This window comes from Primulina eburnea, chromosome 4, assembly GCF_022965805.1.
Source record: "Primulina eburnea isolate SZY01 chromosome 4, ASM2296580v1, whole genome shotgun sequence".
In the NCBI taxonomy this organism is placed as follows: Eukaryota; Viridiplantae; Streptophyta; class Magnoliopsida; order Lamiales; family Gesneriaceae; genus Primulina; species Primulina eburnea.
Window position 1 is genome coordinate 36,574,964 of NC_133104.1, and position 14,557 is coordinate 36,589,520.

The 14,557-nt window shown below is 34.1% G+C and overlaps 2 protein-coding genes across 5 annotated transcripts; one reads left to right on the forward strand and one right to left on the reverse strand.

The window, feature by feature from the left end:
- The first annotated feature begins 1,191 nt into the window (after positions 1-1,191).
- Positions 1,192-5,155, forward strand: LOC140831045 (BTB/POZ and MATH domain-containing protein 4-like). 2 transcript variants are annotated; one of them, XM_073194753.1, is made up of 5 exons: positions 1,192-1,791; positions 3,057-3,402; positions 3,579-3,855; positions 4,496-4,695; positions 4,932-5,155. In XM_073194753.1, the coding sequence occupies exons 1-4, from the start codon at positions 1,391-1,393 to the stop codon at positions 4,681-4,683; spliced, it is 1,212 nt and encodes a 403-aa protein (XP_073050854.1). In that variant the 5' UTR covers positions 1,192-1,390; the 3' UTR covers positions 4,684-4,695; positions 4,932-5,155. The 2 variants fall into 2 exon arrangements, with proteins under 2 accessions (XP_073050854.1, XP_073050853.1); XM_073194752.1 differs by lacking the exon at positions 4,932-5,155 and having other exon boundaries at positions 4,496-4,901.
- A 456-nt stretch (positions 5,156-5,611) lies between these two features.
- On the reverse strand, positions 5,612-10,934 carry LOC140831046 (transcription factor GAMYB-like). Of its 3 annotated transcripts, none has more exons than XM_073194755.1 (4): positions 9,390-10,395; positions 8,693-9,358; positions 6,322-7,336; positions 5,612-6,179 (listed from the first exon to the last, which is right to left on the reverse strand). In XM_073194755.1, the coding sequence occupies exons 2-4, from the start codon at positions 9,050-9,052 to the stop codon at positions 5,926-5,928; spliced, it is 1,629 nt and encodes a 542-aa protein (XP_073050856.1). In that variant the 5' UTR covers positions 9,053-9,358; positions 9,390-10,395; the 3' UTR covers positions 5,612-5,925. The 3 variants fall into 3 exon arrangements, with proteins under 3 accessions (XP_073050856.1, XP_073050857.1, XP_073050855.1); XM_073194756.1 differs by lacking the exon at positions 9,390-10,395 and adding an exon at positions 10,414-10,934 and having other exon boundaries at positions 5,613-6,179; positions 8,693-9,052; XM_073194754.1 differs by lacking the exon at positions 9,390-10,395 and adding an exon at positions 10,414-10,934 and having other exon boundaries at positions 5,613-6,179; positions 8,693-9,060.
- Between the last annotated feature and the right edge of the window lie 3,623 nt (positions 10,935-14,557).

Sequence of the window (14,557 nt, forward strand, 5' to 3'; positions counted from 1 at the left end):
GGGAGTGTAGATTCTGCAGCAAAAAGAAAGCAGAAAAAAATGAACGAACAAAAATCTCGACGGGAAAAAAAATTGTACCTTGTAGAAGAATGGAGAAAAGATTGAGAGGATGCTACTGGTGGATGTTTTTTTTAGGTTATTGAAAAAGCTAGTGGAAAAAACTATAAAATAGGGCTTTTAAAAAAGCTCTAATTTCAACTTAAATAAGTGCTTTTTTAAGCACTAGAAGCCCACCCAAACAAGTTAAAAATTAAAAAAACACTTTTTTTTTTTTTTTATAAAAAACACTTTTTTAATTGTAGCTTCTTATACCAAACGAGCCCATAATGTCCAAAATCTATAAAATGTACACATGCTTCCAAAACTTTTAAAAAATTTAATATAGGATACTGCACAGTACACGTTTACCATAGAACCAAAATTTCATTTTGAAAATCTAAAGGCAACCGATTATGCCCATAAATAATCAACATAAAATTTTCTTTGCAGTACCATTTTCCTCCAGTGTCCAAGACACGCGTCCCTCCTTTTATATATATTAGTAAAAGATTCATAAACGTTGTATCATATATGTGTTATTATTATTTTTAATTTGATCAAATAATATTAAACTAACGCGAAATTATTTTCAATTTAGAATAATTGTTCGATTTAAAAAGAAAATTTTATTTAGATTTTTTTCTATGTAAAATATGAAGTGATTTGAGGAAGTTTTTAGTAGGATAAAAATGATAATTATAAAATTAAATAAATATTTTGGTGTCTTTTAATATATTTAATATGATGACAATATTTTTTAATATAATAATGAGTGGGTCTCATGTGAGACCGTCTCACGGATCTTAATCTGTGAGACGGGTCAATCCTACCGATATTCACAATAAAAAGTAATACTCTTAGCATAAAAAATAATATTTTTTCATAGATGATCCAAATAATATATCCGTCTCACAAATACGATCCATAATATCTTCTCACAGAAATTTTGATATAAAAAAAATTTGCTAAGATTCTATTATCCGATTTGACTATATGACGTAGAATTTGTTAATATTATTTATTTGATTAACAGAATTTACAAGGTACTTGTTGTACTTTTTAAATTAAATTCCGTACATATTTATCATTTTCATATATAATAATATCTTTATATTTATATATAATATTTTACTTGAGTATCTTATGCTTAAAAATTTCACATTACGAAAAATTTAATTCGTCTCCTTTCTTTCTCCGCTAGCCGATTATCAGAATTTCCCCAAATTTAAATACAAAACCCTAATCCACATCCCTCAATCGACACGAAATCAATTTTCGTGATCCTTTTGACAATCATCCACCGTACATATCTGAGCCACTTTACCCCTAAAACTCGCAGGCGGATCCATTAATGTCAGGAGCGCCGGAAAAAATCCCGAATCAGAACTCGCTGATTTCACCCACGAGCTCTCGCTACGTAACGGAGACGATTAATGGTTCTCACAGGTTCGTGATCCAGGGGTACTCCCTCGCCAAAGGCTTGGGTGTCGGCAAACACATTGCCAGCGAAGATTTCACCGTTGGAGGATATAAGTGGGCAATTTACTTTTACCCCGATGGTAAAAACGTGGAGGATAATTCTACTTATGTCTCAGTTTTCATTGCTTTAGCTAGCGATGGTACGGATGTGCGGGCGCTGTTCGAGCTTACTTTGCTTGACCAGAGCGGCAAAGGGAAGCACAAGGTGCACAGCCATTTTGATAGGTCGCTGGAAAGCGGTCCATATACTCTTAAATACCGCGGCAGCATGTGGTAAAGTCCTATGTATTCTTGCTTTTTTTTTTCCATTATTTAAGCTGTTTTGTTGATATACCGTGGGTTGGGCAAGCCGTAGTTTTATTGAATTTTCATTTGGTTCTTGATGATGGTGTTTGTTTTTCTTCTGATTGATTGTGTTCTGAACCGTAGAAATGTAAATTTATTGGGATATTTGCTAGAGGAATTGTGTTTTAGATTTGGCTTCTGTTGGTCTCTTGATGACCATGTTCCATCTCGACAATGGGATCGGGAAAGGATTGTGGCATGCTTGGCATTCAAAGTTGAGAAAATTATTGTATTCATTTTCTAAATATTTTGCAATATAAAGTTTAAATTTTGTGTTGTCCACTGTGCTAGTTTAAATATTGGAGTAACCAATATATTTTGATCAAGTATTTGGTAACATCTTAGCTCTTATGAAACCATAGTAACCCTCAGTTTCAGAGTGTTGCGTCAAGAAAAAGGTACCCTTAAAAAATTGGTAGATATCATAACATTTATCAAACAAATACTCCAGGGGAACAAGTAGTTAATCTATTCTTGAATGAGCCTCATCTGAATGCTGTGGTTGATTTGATTACACTAAAATTCAGATAAATCACTTAGGAATTCACGACCTTGTGGGATTATAGTTTCTGATTGTAGGATTAAATTGGTGGTTCTCTTTTAATGAAGTTTGTTGAGCATGCGATTTCTGAAATGCTTGGCGCAGTTTCAGGTCTATTAATGTATCCTTTTCTGGGACTACCGAGGATGATTGCCTAGTGTACATCAATTTGGTACCTTATTTTCAAGCTTGTGGAGAAGGGGATTCGATTACCTCTCGGTTACTGCTGTTGCAGTTTTTTGTGACAGCATATACGTAGGATGTTTGGTGAATACTAAATAGGTTCATCAAATACTTCTGATGCTGCAACCAAGCCCGGCAATAAACTCGATTTTAGTTTTTTTGTTGTTTGCTAGTCGCCATATGACAATGAGCGAGTCCTGTAAATTGAAAAGTTTGGGTGATACTCAAATGAATTTCTTTTTAGGTTGAAAAAGATTCTCGTGGAATGGCAGTCTAGATCACAAATAATGTGATAAGGGTTGCTGTCTCTTGGAGCAAACGTGGAGAACACATTCTGAAACTTTGTTTGGAATATTATTTATATTACTTAAATTTTATAATGAAATTATTTTATTCTTAAGATTAGAAGATTTTCATCCCTCACCCAATTTTGAGCTCTCATAGGTGGTTATCAATATACTGAATACAGGGGATACAAACGGTTTTTCAGAAGAGCGTTGCTTGAAAGTTCAGATTATCTTAAAGATGATTGCTTGAAGATTAACTGTACTGTTGGAGTTGTGGTTTCTGCCATAGATTCTTCTAGTTTAAACTCGATTCATGTCCCTGATTCTGATATTGGGTCGCATTTTGGAATGCTTCTGGAGAATAGGGAAGGTTCTGACATTGTTTTTAATGTGGCTGGGGAGAAATTTCATGCCCACAAGTTGGTACTTGCTGCACGTTCCCCCACACTCCGGTCTGAGCTTTTTGAAGGATTTGATAGTGATGAGCAAGAGATTATTGTTTCAGACACGGAACCTGAAGTTTTTAAGGTAAGACATAAGAAATTGCAATATAATCTGTTCCTGGTACTGTTTTCTTACCTCTTACTCTACTGTTTACTTGATGGTTTGTTTCACATCTAGAGGTGATATCCTTTTAGGACGTCAACGAATTTTGTTTGTTTCTGCTACTCTTATTGATTACTGAAGTTTGTTGATATTTTTAGGCTATTCTGCACTTTATATACCGAGATGCATTGGTGGAAGATGAGCTCATTGCATCTAGTTCCTGTTCTTCTCCCTTGGTAACTGACACATTAACTGCAAAGTTGCTGGCAGCAGCTGATCGTTATGGTTTAGGAAGACTTAGACGGATGTGCGAATCTCATCTCTGCAAGGATATATCTGTGAATTCTGTGTCACAGATACTTGCTTTGGCAGATCGTTGCCATGCTTCAGAATTGAAAAGAGTTTGCCTTAGTTTTGCTGCCGAGAACTTGGCAGGTATAGGATTAAATGCCATTTTTGTTTATAAATCAATTTCCAGTGGTCTGTCATTACGAAGTCTCATCCGTCTGCGTTTTTTTCTGTTCTCGCCGTGATAATTCCCATTCTCATCATGGTTGCACTTATGCTTATTGTCAGGTCCTGACTGACTGACTGACTGACCCACCCACCCTACCATTTAATGTAATGGCAAATACTGCCTTGAATTTTCAACAATAACAAGCACCCATAAATGTAACCAACATGAAAAAAGGCTTAAGGTGGGTGGGGCCATGTAACTAAACTAATTGCTTCTAGGTCAAATTTACCTCATATTCTTAGTTAAATGGTTCTATTTGACTTTTAATTTTTATTATTAGTTTACCTATGTGGTTTGTAGCCATGTACTTTTCAGTTTTTTTTCTTTATTTTGAAAGTTAAAATGTTATGGGTTGCTTATGCATATTATAAGTGCGCCCAAAACTCGCAAATATAATTGGTTTGAAATTTTAAGTTTAATGAAATGGTGCAATATTCATAAGCTCGGGGCTGATATTTTTACTGAAATCTGATTTTTTTTTCTGATGTTTTTTTATTTGCAAAAAAAAAATCTTGAAAATTTTATGAGTTTTTCAAGTCCTTAATCATGCCTTTTCAGCTGTTATGCGTTCGGATGGCTTTGAAAACCTGAAAGAAAATTTCTCAGCTCTACAATCCGAGCTTTTGAAGACCGTAGCTGGCTGTGATGAGGATTGCGGCGGCGGCGGCGGCAAGTCTCGAAGTGTTTGGGCTCAGCTATCTGACGGTGGTGATACTAGTGGAAGGAGGGTGAGACAGCGGAGTTAACTTTGGATTAAGGTAATGGATGCCTCTTGTTCAGTAAATGAACGTTATTTGTGAAAAAAATTGTACCCGAAAGGATAATGTAACTACATTCGTGAACTTTCATGACGATACCAGTAAACTGAAATTTCCATATATTCATTGTATTTGCTGCAATGTTTAGAGATTATGTACTTTAAATGAGCAAAAGTTCAGTCAGTAACTGATCATTGATAATTGTTGCTATCAGACTGTAAATTGTATTTTTTCAGGACAGCTTCAGTTGTGCTGTGGATAAATCACATCAATCCATGTATGTTGATGTTGTCCCATCAACATTCTGCTCCGAATATCACTTTGTACGAAACATTGTTTTTAACGAAACGTATCATCAATGTAGCTGATTTTATCAATCACTTGTGAATCCTGATTTTGCTCTTGGCTTTTCTGAGGGGATCAATTCGCTTGTTATTAAACTACCAAATACTTCAGGTCTTGTCTTCGTGCTAGAAAATTTGTTGTTTCTGAAAAAATGTGTTTGGGTAATACATAAAACATGTAATCCGAAAGACGACTGAGTTGCTTATTAATCCTTTATGTAGAAATAAGGTTCAGTAAGACACCACATATATATCCATTGAATTTGAAGAGATAATACAGTTAGGCTATGTTTGATGTGTAGGATAGGATAATTAATTGGATTGATGTCAAAACTAAAGGTAAGGATATACAATTGGATTGTCAATCCCTCCAAAACAATGTGATAAACAATGTGATATCTTTTCAAACAAGTATGTTTTTTTTATCATGAACTTCTTGATTAATTGGATCCATAAAAAATGAGACAAACATAAGTTTAATAATCTATCCTTTACTTATCACCCACACCAAACATACCCTTAATTCATTATTTGGAATCCGGAACCGAGTTTCTGGTTCATTTAAGTGAATGTTGTTAATGGTAATGTGCCCATGAGACTTTGAGAACCGACACAGATTGATCAACCAAAAGCAAAATGATATAAAAGCACTGACAATATTCAAGCAAACTCCAAGAAATAATGAAACTCTGCGTGCGACTCTTAAATGAAACACGATGTGCCCCTTATCTTGGTTTCCAGATTTAAACGGGACAACCAACAAATATCACGGAATAGTTCCAGATTTATGAAAAAACTGCAGTCCATAGCAAAATCAAGTTGGAAACTAGAAAAGTGTGTTAGCAGGTATTGTAAGAGTTGCAGCAAAAGTGAGAAGGTAAAGTGACTAAACGGTGGGCATAGCATTCCATAAACATGATTCGGGCATATCCATTTGCTTGCAGTCCTTGCTTAAATCATCACAAAGAAATGTGCCTAGTGCATCTTTCAGCAAATAATGGTTGTTCCACTGCTGTTTCTTAGGAGCAAAAAAGTCGGAAGCTAACAAGAAATCTGGTGTGGAGAAGACCATCTGGTTTATTACTTCAGTCATGTTGTGATTTTCCATCAGAACCAGGTCATCCGTAGCTTCGTCCTTAACTTTAGATTCAAATCAACAGAAGAAGTAATTAGCATGTTCCAGATAATAAAATGCGAAAAAAAAACAAATTTAAAAGAAACGATAATTCCACAGTCGGTTAACGATGAATATTAAAAAATGCAGTATTAGAAAGATGCAGACCTGGCATTGTCCCTGAAGAATGGAGCTCGTCAAATGAGTTTCTACTAATAGGGGTGCACTCACTGAACATGGATGACGATGAGTGACATAAAGGAGAGATTGGCTCTGCAATTGCTTCCCATTCAGTTTCGTGGATATCATGAGATGAGGTGTCCATCATATCAACCTGCATAATGGAAACATTTGAAGTCTGATGGAAAGAGTTGTTCCTCGAGTTTTTCATACTATGTGATTCATACAGTACAGCATGCAACAATCCACTGTCTTGAGGTGAAAGGTTACACGAGTGAACATTTTCATTTGGAAGAGTTTGGATCAAAGTATCAACAGACTCGAGGGAAGGCAATGGGGGCGAGGGTGTGCCCCAACTACCCACATAAGTTTGGAGTGAAGGGAGCTCCAGCTTCATTGCCCAAGGAGGCTCAGAAGAAGAGGTGTTGCTATTTAATATGGCATGGGTGCCGAGAAGTGCACTTGAGGATGATGCATGATCAGGTGTCGAATTATGATCAAAGGCGGATGGGAACACAAAAGATTCAGAAATCTGCATAGAACCATCACTTTGAAAATGATTTTCATCTGGTGCAGTGTTGCCTACACTGGTATTTAAACCAGGGAACAAAGATTCTGATCCTCGAAATTTCTTGGATGGATAAATCGTGGAATGGAAATATTTCTCAGGGTAAGAAGAATCCGGACCTTGTGATAAAAAGCTATTAGCCGGGACATCAAGCAAGCTTTCAGGAGGAAGATCAAGGAATGCCATAGGATACAGAAGTTGATCTAGTTCCATCGTTTTAAATTCGACATGAGGAAATTCAAAGTGATTGATTGGCAAATAATCGGGATGATGGGCGTCACCATATAGGAAAGCAGCCATTTCATCATTTTGTTCGTTCTCATTTGATGCTTGGAAACAGATATCAGGTGGATAGATTGGCAAGCCAGCACGCTGTCTTCTTTTGATTCTTGTGTTCCAATAGTTCTTGATCTCATTATCTGTGCGACCAGGCAACTAAATAGCAAAAAAAATGAGAAAATGAATTAGAAATAGTATATGTGCAGGGTACGCGAATAAGGTAATGCCGTAAAGGTACATCTGAAGTTGTAAAATTAATATTTCAGTGATTAGCATTACCACACTCATGAACACATAAAGCTGAAAATATCTAAGGCTAGACAATAAAAACCTAAACCTGCATTAGCCTTATTTGCCAATCATGTAACAGTACAGATGGAGTTTCCTTAGAGTATGATCAGAACTGAAGATTGGAAGGGCTCGGTGAATGTATCAAGCACATTGTTATGGAAACTAAACAGCAATAATGAAAAAAGTCATAGCAGACGACCAAACAATAGCTGTAAAGAGAACATAAGCAGCGGACAGTTTTCTACCAAGGAATGAATCTCATAACTGTTACCAGGAAATGGACAAATTATTTCATAAACTATAAGAAAACACTAATAAAACCCAAATCAATAAACCCCATTGTTTTGAGAAGATCTAAAAACTGAAATTACTTAAATTTCCTGTGCACTTCTGGAGCTAGACAAGTGCATACATTTGAACTGAGTCAGATAACATATGTATTTTAGATATTACAATCGACAATCAATCCCCAATCTGACAGAAAATGAGAAGTTATGGTGTAATTTAAGATCAATGGCAATTGTTGTACAGCATAAAATCATGAGTAATTAGTAATTTAAGCCTGCTGCAATTAATGTCAAAGTGTCTTTATTAATTTGTGCAGTATCTGCAAGTTTTCCTTCTAGTAACCATGGGCTGAATTTTTCACCTTCCAAATAATAAAAAGTAATAAAATCCGGATATATTATTCAATAAAGAACCTTCTCCTTCCCGTTTTCACTTGGCTAATAGATGCATGTCATGCACATCACGTCTCGTGTGATGATGTTGTCTCATGAACAAAGAACACATTAGTATAACAAAACATTTGCATTCCATTTCTTTAAACTCAAAAAACATGAAAGTGGACCTGTTTTACAAGTTTTTCGAAACAGTATTTTTTTTTATTGATGATATATTCCTGTGTAATGCCTGTCAAACGGTTTTGTAAAACTCAGGTAAGGCCGTATAGTATGGATGAGATTAAAAGATGACAAATGAGATGGGGTCTTTATCAGCTCATTAAAGTTATTAACTTTCGGGACTTCTTGAATTCAATTCAAGGAAATTGATCATCAAAGTTAACAGTTTATTTTCATGAAACAAGTATACCTTTTTCGAATATAAATACGATAGTTATATCATTATTGTATTCATTATCAGACACATTTTACGGCAACAAGGGAAATCTGCAACGTGTTTTTACGTATAGATGGGACTATTTGAAAGGGTAACACACACCTCAGCTGCCATTCGGGCCCATTTATTTCCCATCTTGGCATGAAGTTCAATGATATGGCGCTCCTCCTCCGGGCTAAATGCACCTTTTTTAAGATCTGGTCTGAGGTGGTTTGCCCATCTCAAACGACAACTTTTTCCACAGCGGGCAAGTCCAGAGTGTTTCTGAACTGCATTCCAATTCCCTTCACCGTGCTTGTTAACATATTCAACTAAAATTGCATCTTCTGCAGAAGTCCAGGGACCTTTTTTTAGTGGACCATTCGCTTCCATATTCCCACTGCTGCAAATATCATCAACAGATGGTGAGTCAATGACGTTCTTGGAATTCATCCATTCCTCACTTTCACTTGTCATACTCATCTTCAGTTCTTGCAAAAAAACAAATAAAGAAAGTAAATAGAAATCTCGAGTTTAGCACACAAGCAGAAGAACATAAAAAAATTATAGTTGTGCTCTGAAAACGATAGCGCAAGTGATTCCAGATAAGCCATAAGAATGGAAAATTGTTTTCCATCAAAACAGTAAAAACACATAGCAACATTCTTTGGAAGAGTCCATGCTAATAACAGACATCAACAAAATCAAAGCCATGTGAAGTTAAAATAGATAACCGAGGCAGCACATTGAAGTCCAATTCTTTATCAAACCAATCAGATTCTGAGAGATCTACAAATCACCAAATCATTCATCCATGGACCATGATTCACCAATCCCAAACCGAGGAAACAAACTTAACATAAACAATTGAAGTCATCAACTTACCTTGATCACATGAGTCAAACTAATCAAATACGTCAGAAAATCCAGATAATGGTCAAAGTCAAAGCAACGGTAGTTGTTTATTCCGGGTGTGTAGACAAATATATCAAACAAGTCTTCATTTTTTTCAGCAGTTATTTCTACTATTCCACAACGACAACTCAAGCAATGCGACAACACAAAAAAAAAAAAACAAAAAGAAGCTCATAACTTAAAAACCAGCCCACGGAGCACAACCAATAGACATCAGGTACGAACAAAGTGACTGAATTGATTTCTCTCCATCCTTTCCCTATTATTCTCAACAAACCAGTTTTATATAATCTGCAAAGGCTTTCACACATTCTGAGCTAAACACTAAATAAAGGAGTACATATCACACGATGTCAATCATTAACCTCTAAATCTACATAAGAACTCTCCCATACTCTGGACAATAAGGCAGTGCCAGAAAGCAAAGTTCCATAAGAGCTATGCTAGTAAAAACAAATGCCGCATCAGTACTGACTGTCACATAACAAATAGACAGTGTTGAAAGTTTAAGATTAAAAAACAGCTGATAACTGAGTTTAAACATAAGTAGTGGCACATATACCATACAGATTTTTAAAAAAACAACAAGAAAAGAGCTTGCACAGTTTCAGGTCTATCATGCCCGACATCTAAATGTCCAAAACTATGCTCTATGTGCAAACAACAATGGATAGTAATCACGCGCAGTGGCGGACTTCACCTGACAAGCGGCAGTCTCATGAAAATAATTCCAAGTTCTATATTTATTTCTTTCTAAAATTTCAAGTTTCTACCCCATCACTTAATTTGGGATTGCTTAGAATTTTACAATACACAAAGGATAGAACCGATCAAGCCGATACGACAACACATATGTAAAAACATTAGCTGTCATTAAAATCAGCAATACAGTTTACTTATTAATGCCAAATCTCATTTATTTCAACTACCTTGATGCAAAAAATTCTTGGAGCAAATGCAAGGCACTCCGCAGAAGCAAATGATCCGTCCCACAAGAACTCAATACAATAGTAAACAAATGCAGATCATTCCAAGAAGACAAATTTGTAAGATAAACATTTAAAAAAACAAATAAAGCTCAATTCTTTTCCTCCAAAAACCCAGAAAGAAAAAACAAAGAAAATCCCATGAAAGGAAAATGCCACAAGATTCACTCATTTACCAAGATAGAAAGTGATAGCGATGAAAAACAAAAGGGGTGTCAGCTGATGGAATTGAAATTTGGAAAAGAAAGAAAAAGAAAAGATAGAGAAGGAAAATAGAGAGTGGGGCTAGATGGCAAGCCAGGAGATAAAATAGTGGAGAGATTAAAGGGTTAAGCAACAGCTCAATTGAAGATCAAACAACATATATCAACCCAAAATTTCTTTTGTAGTACCTTACATGTGACAATTATCAAGTATAATTCCATTCTTGATTGTCTGTGTGTGAGAAAGAGGAGAAAACCAGCTAGCAGATTGCCTAATACTATGAACGAGTTGTTTCACACGAGAAATGGAGAGGGGTGTTACACTTGGATGTGGTATTTATAATAATAATTGTTATTTTAATATGCAAAAAATATTTTATGTTTAATAAAAATCTATTTTAGTAAATCTATAATTATCGACTACAATTTATTCACCATGTTCTTGAAATTTCTAGAATATTTGTTATTTTTTAATGTATTTTGTATTCATAAAAAATAGTACAAATTATATTTAATTAATCGCTAATAATAATGGAAAAAAATTTGTTTTTAGATTGATAAAATCCATGTGTGTGTAGTTTCGATTCGTTGCCACTCATATATTAGATGCGATGAATCATATCCAAATTATATATCTAATAATGAGTGATACAACATTAATAAGCACGATAGATGAGTAACATATTAAAATTATATATCCAAATTATTTAAACTCAAAAGTTGTTTCGTGTTATATTAAATAAAAACTAAATTAATTTTATGTTTGAAGCGATATTAAATGCAATGTTGATGATGTTATCATCTCTAATCTCCCCACTCTGGTTGAGGCTGTATCCCAAGGGATTCTCAAGGCCTATTAATCTTTGAAATGCATGGAAACACTCCTGGAATATAATCTTCCAATGCTCAAATGGTCGGTCAAAATCCTAAACTCGGATATATCAAGTTTTCGGATTAATTATAGAAGATTACAATACTTTTTCTTTAGATATTACAAGCTGTAATTTTGTTTTGTAAACAGATCAGCGAATATAGACCGTGCTACCTTATTAGGACTTCACTCCAGTCACTAGCCCTTCAGCATCCCCCTCATTGCGGTTAAGGTAACGACTTCGGGCATGGCCAGCTCCCATAGTGTGACAAGCGGTGTGTACAAAGCCCGGGAACGAATTCACCGCCGTGTGGTTGACCGACGATTACTCGCGATTCCGGCTTCATGCAGGTGAGTTGCAGCCTGCAATCCGAACTGAGGACGGGTTTTTGGGGTTAGCTCACCCTCGCGGGATAGCGACCCTTTGTCCTGGCCATTGTAACACGTGTGTCGTCCAGGGCATAAGGGACATGATGACTTGACGTCATCCTCACCTTCCTCCGGTTTGGCTAAGCTTATGCTTCCTTCTCTTACGTTTATTTTGTATGTTTCCTAAATATAAATATATATATATATATATATATATATATATATATATATATATATATATATATATGCCTAATTATTTAATATTTTGAAAACTTATAGATATTTATTTAAAATTGAAAAACTATAGATATTTATTTATTTATTTTTTAAAAAACAGATTATTAGAAGCTACTTAATTTCAAGAAAAAAAGTTAAGCTATAAAAAAAATCTTAACAATTGAAATGATAAAATTGTAGTTTAGAAAAATATATAATTAAATTTGATAAAAGAAATTATCTGAACGTAATGAATTCGTCAAACATTAATAACTACTTGCAAGATTATAGTTCCATTTAATTTGGAGGCCATCTACCTTGAAAATTACTTATTTTATGTGAGGAATTCATTAATTACTCATTATATTGTAAATATTTAAATATTATATTTCGATAATAAGTAATTAATGAGACCGAATTATACCTGAAAAGGAAATAAATAATATTTGTTAAATGAAATAATATTGAATTATTGGCCGATTCCTTATAAAAATGTCACTCCGAGATCCGCCCACAACGTTGCCACTCTCCGCTATGAAATCCAGCAGGTCAAATCTTTAATTAATAAATCATAAAGTTATTTTTCAACTTATATTAATAAGAAATAAGAAAATTTATTATCACAAGTTAAATTTTATTAATTTATATTCAATCATAACAAAAAATTATAAATATATATTTTCATATTAAACAAATCATTAAAACAATTTATTTCAATTTAAAATATTATAAATTAATATTAAGAAATAAGATATTTATAATTCAATATAAAAAAATGTACGAATAATAATAATAATAATAATAATAATAATAACAACAACAACAATAAATATATATATATATATATATAGATATATATATATATATATATATATATATAATGGCGGGATGACTTTGGGACGAGTTTATTAAATCTCATGATCTGTCCCAGATATGTTTATAAAACCTTTTAATCAGGTCTAACTTATCCAAACAAGGAAGTTTAAACTCGTCATGTTGTCATCTTTAATTATTTATATTTCATTTGATATCAAAATCATAAATTTAAAACGTTATTTAACATTTACGATTCGATTATAACAAATCCGTCCCAACCAACCAATAATAATAATAATAAATAAATAAATAAATAAATAATGATTGAAACTAAATAGGGTGAGTCTCATGTGAGACCGTCTCACGGATCATAATCTGTGAGACGGGTCAACCCTACCCATATTCACAATAAAAAGTAATACTCTTAGCATAAAAAGTAATATTTTTTCATGGGTGATCCAAATATGAGATCCGTTTCACAGATACGACCCGTGAGACCGTTTCACACAAGTTTTTGTCAACTAAATATAGTTTGCACATCACTGAGCTAAAAAACAAGCATGTATCTATCACATAGGGTAGGGAAAGTACAATCAATGCAATGGTTGAAAATGTCTTCTTATTTATACGCACAATCTGTAACAATCATTAATTAATTTATTGGAATAAAAATAATGGATGTACTTTTGCGGGTATGGCCATTTTCTCAAGTGAAATCGTCGTACGAATCTTAATATGTGAGATGAATTAAATATACTGATATTCAGAATAAAAAGTAATACTTTTAGCATAAAAAATAATATTTTTTCATGAATGACCCAAAGAAGAGATCCGTCTTATAAATACGACCCGTGAAACCGTCTCATGCAAATTTTTGTCATTTTCACTACGTGTTTTGATTCTAAATTTCTATTAAGAGTAATTCTCCTGATCCAATGAAAATACTTGTATTTTTAGAGTAAGATCGGGAGACTCCAATTAGGGGTACAAACGAACCGAATATGTTCGCGAGCTTTTCGAGCTTGCTCGATAAATATTCGATTCGTATTCGAACTTATCGAACTCGAGCCGAACTCGAACATGTTCGAACTTTTTTTCGAGCCGAACTCGAGCCCATATTATTTTGTTCGATAGTTCGCGAATAGTTCGCGAGCCTTAATATTTTATTAATATAATATAATTATATAATAAATATATATACATTTCGAGTATTTTCGAGCTTTCAAACCTTAATATTCGAGCAATAATTCGAATAGTTCACGAATATATTCGAATATTTCGAGCCGAACTCGAACTCGAACTTCATTTCGAGCCGAGCTCGAGCCCAAATATCTGAAAATTTCGAACTTCGAATCGAGCTCGAACTCGAACACACTAGATTCGAGCCGAACTCGAGCCTGAAATTTTTAGCATTATTCGGTCCGATTCGATTCGTTTGCACCCCTAACTCCAATCGCCTTAATCGAGATAACCAAAACTGGATTTTTAAAATATTTTTTTAAGTTCAGTTAATTCAATTCTATTTGTCGAAGTTTTATGCTCACCGCAATCCTAATCCTAAGACTTAAAAAGGGTTAACTCCTCGTATCTATTTAAAAACATATTTTTTTTA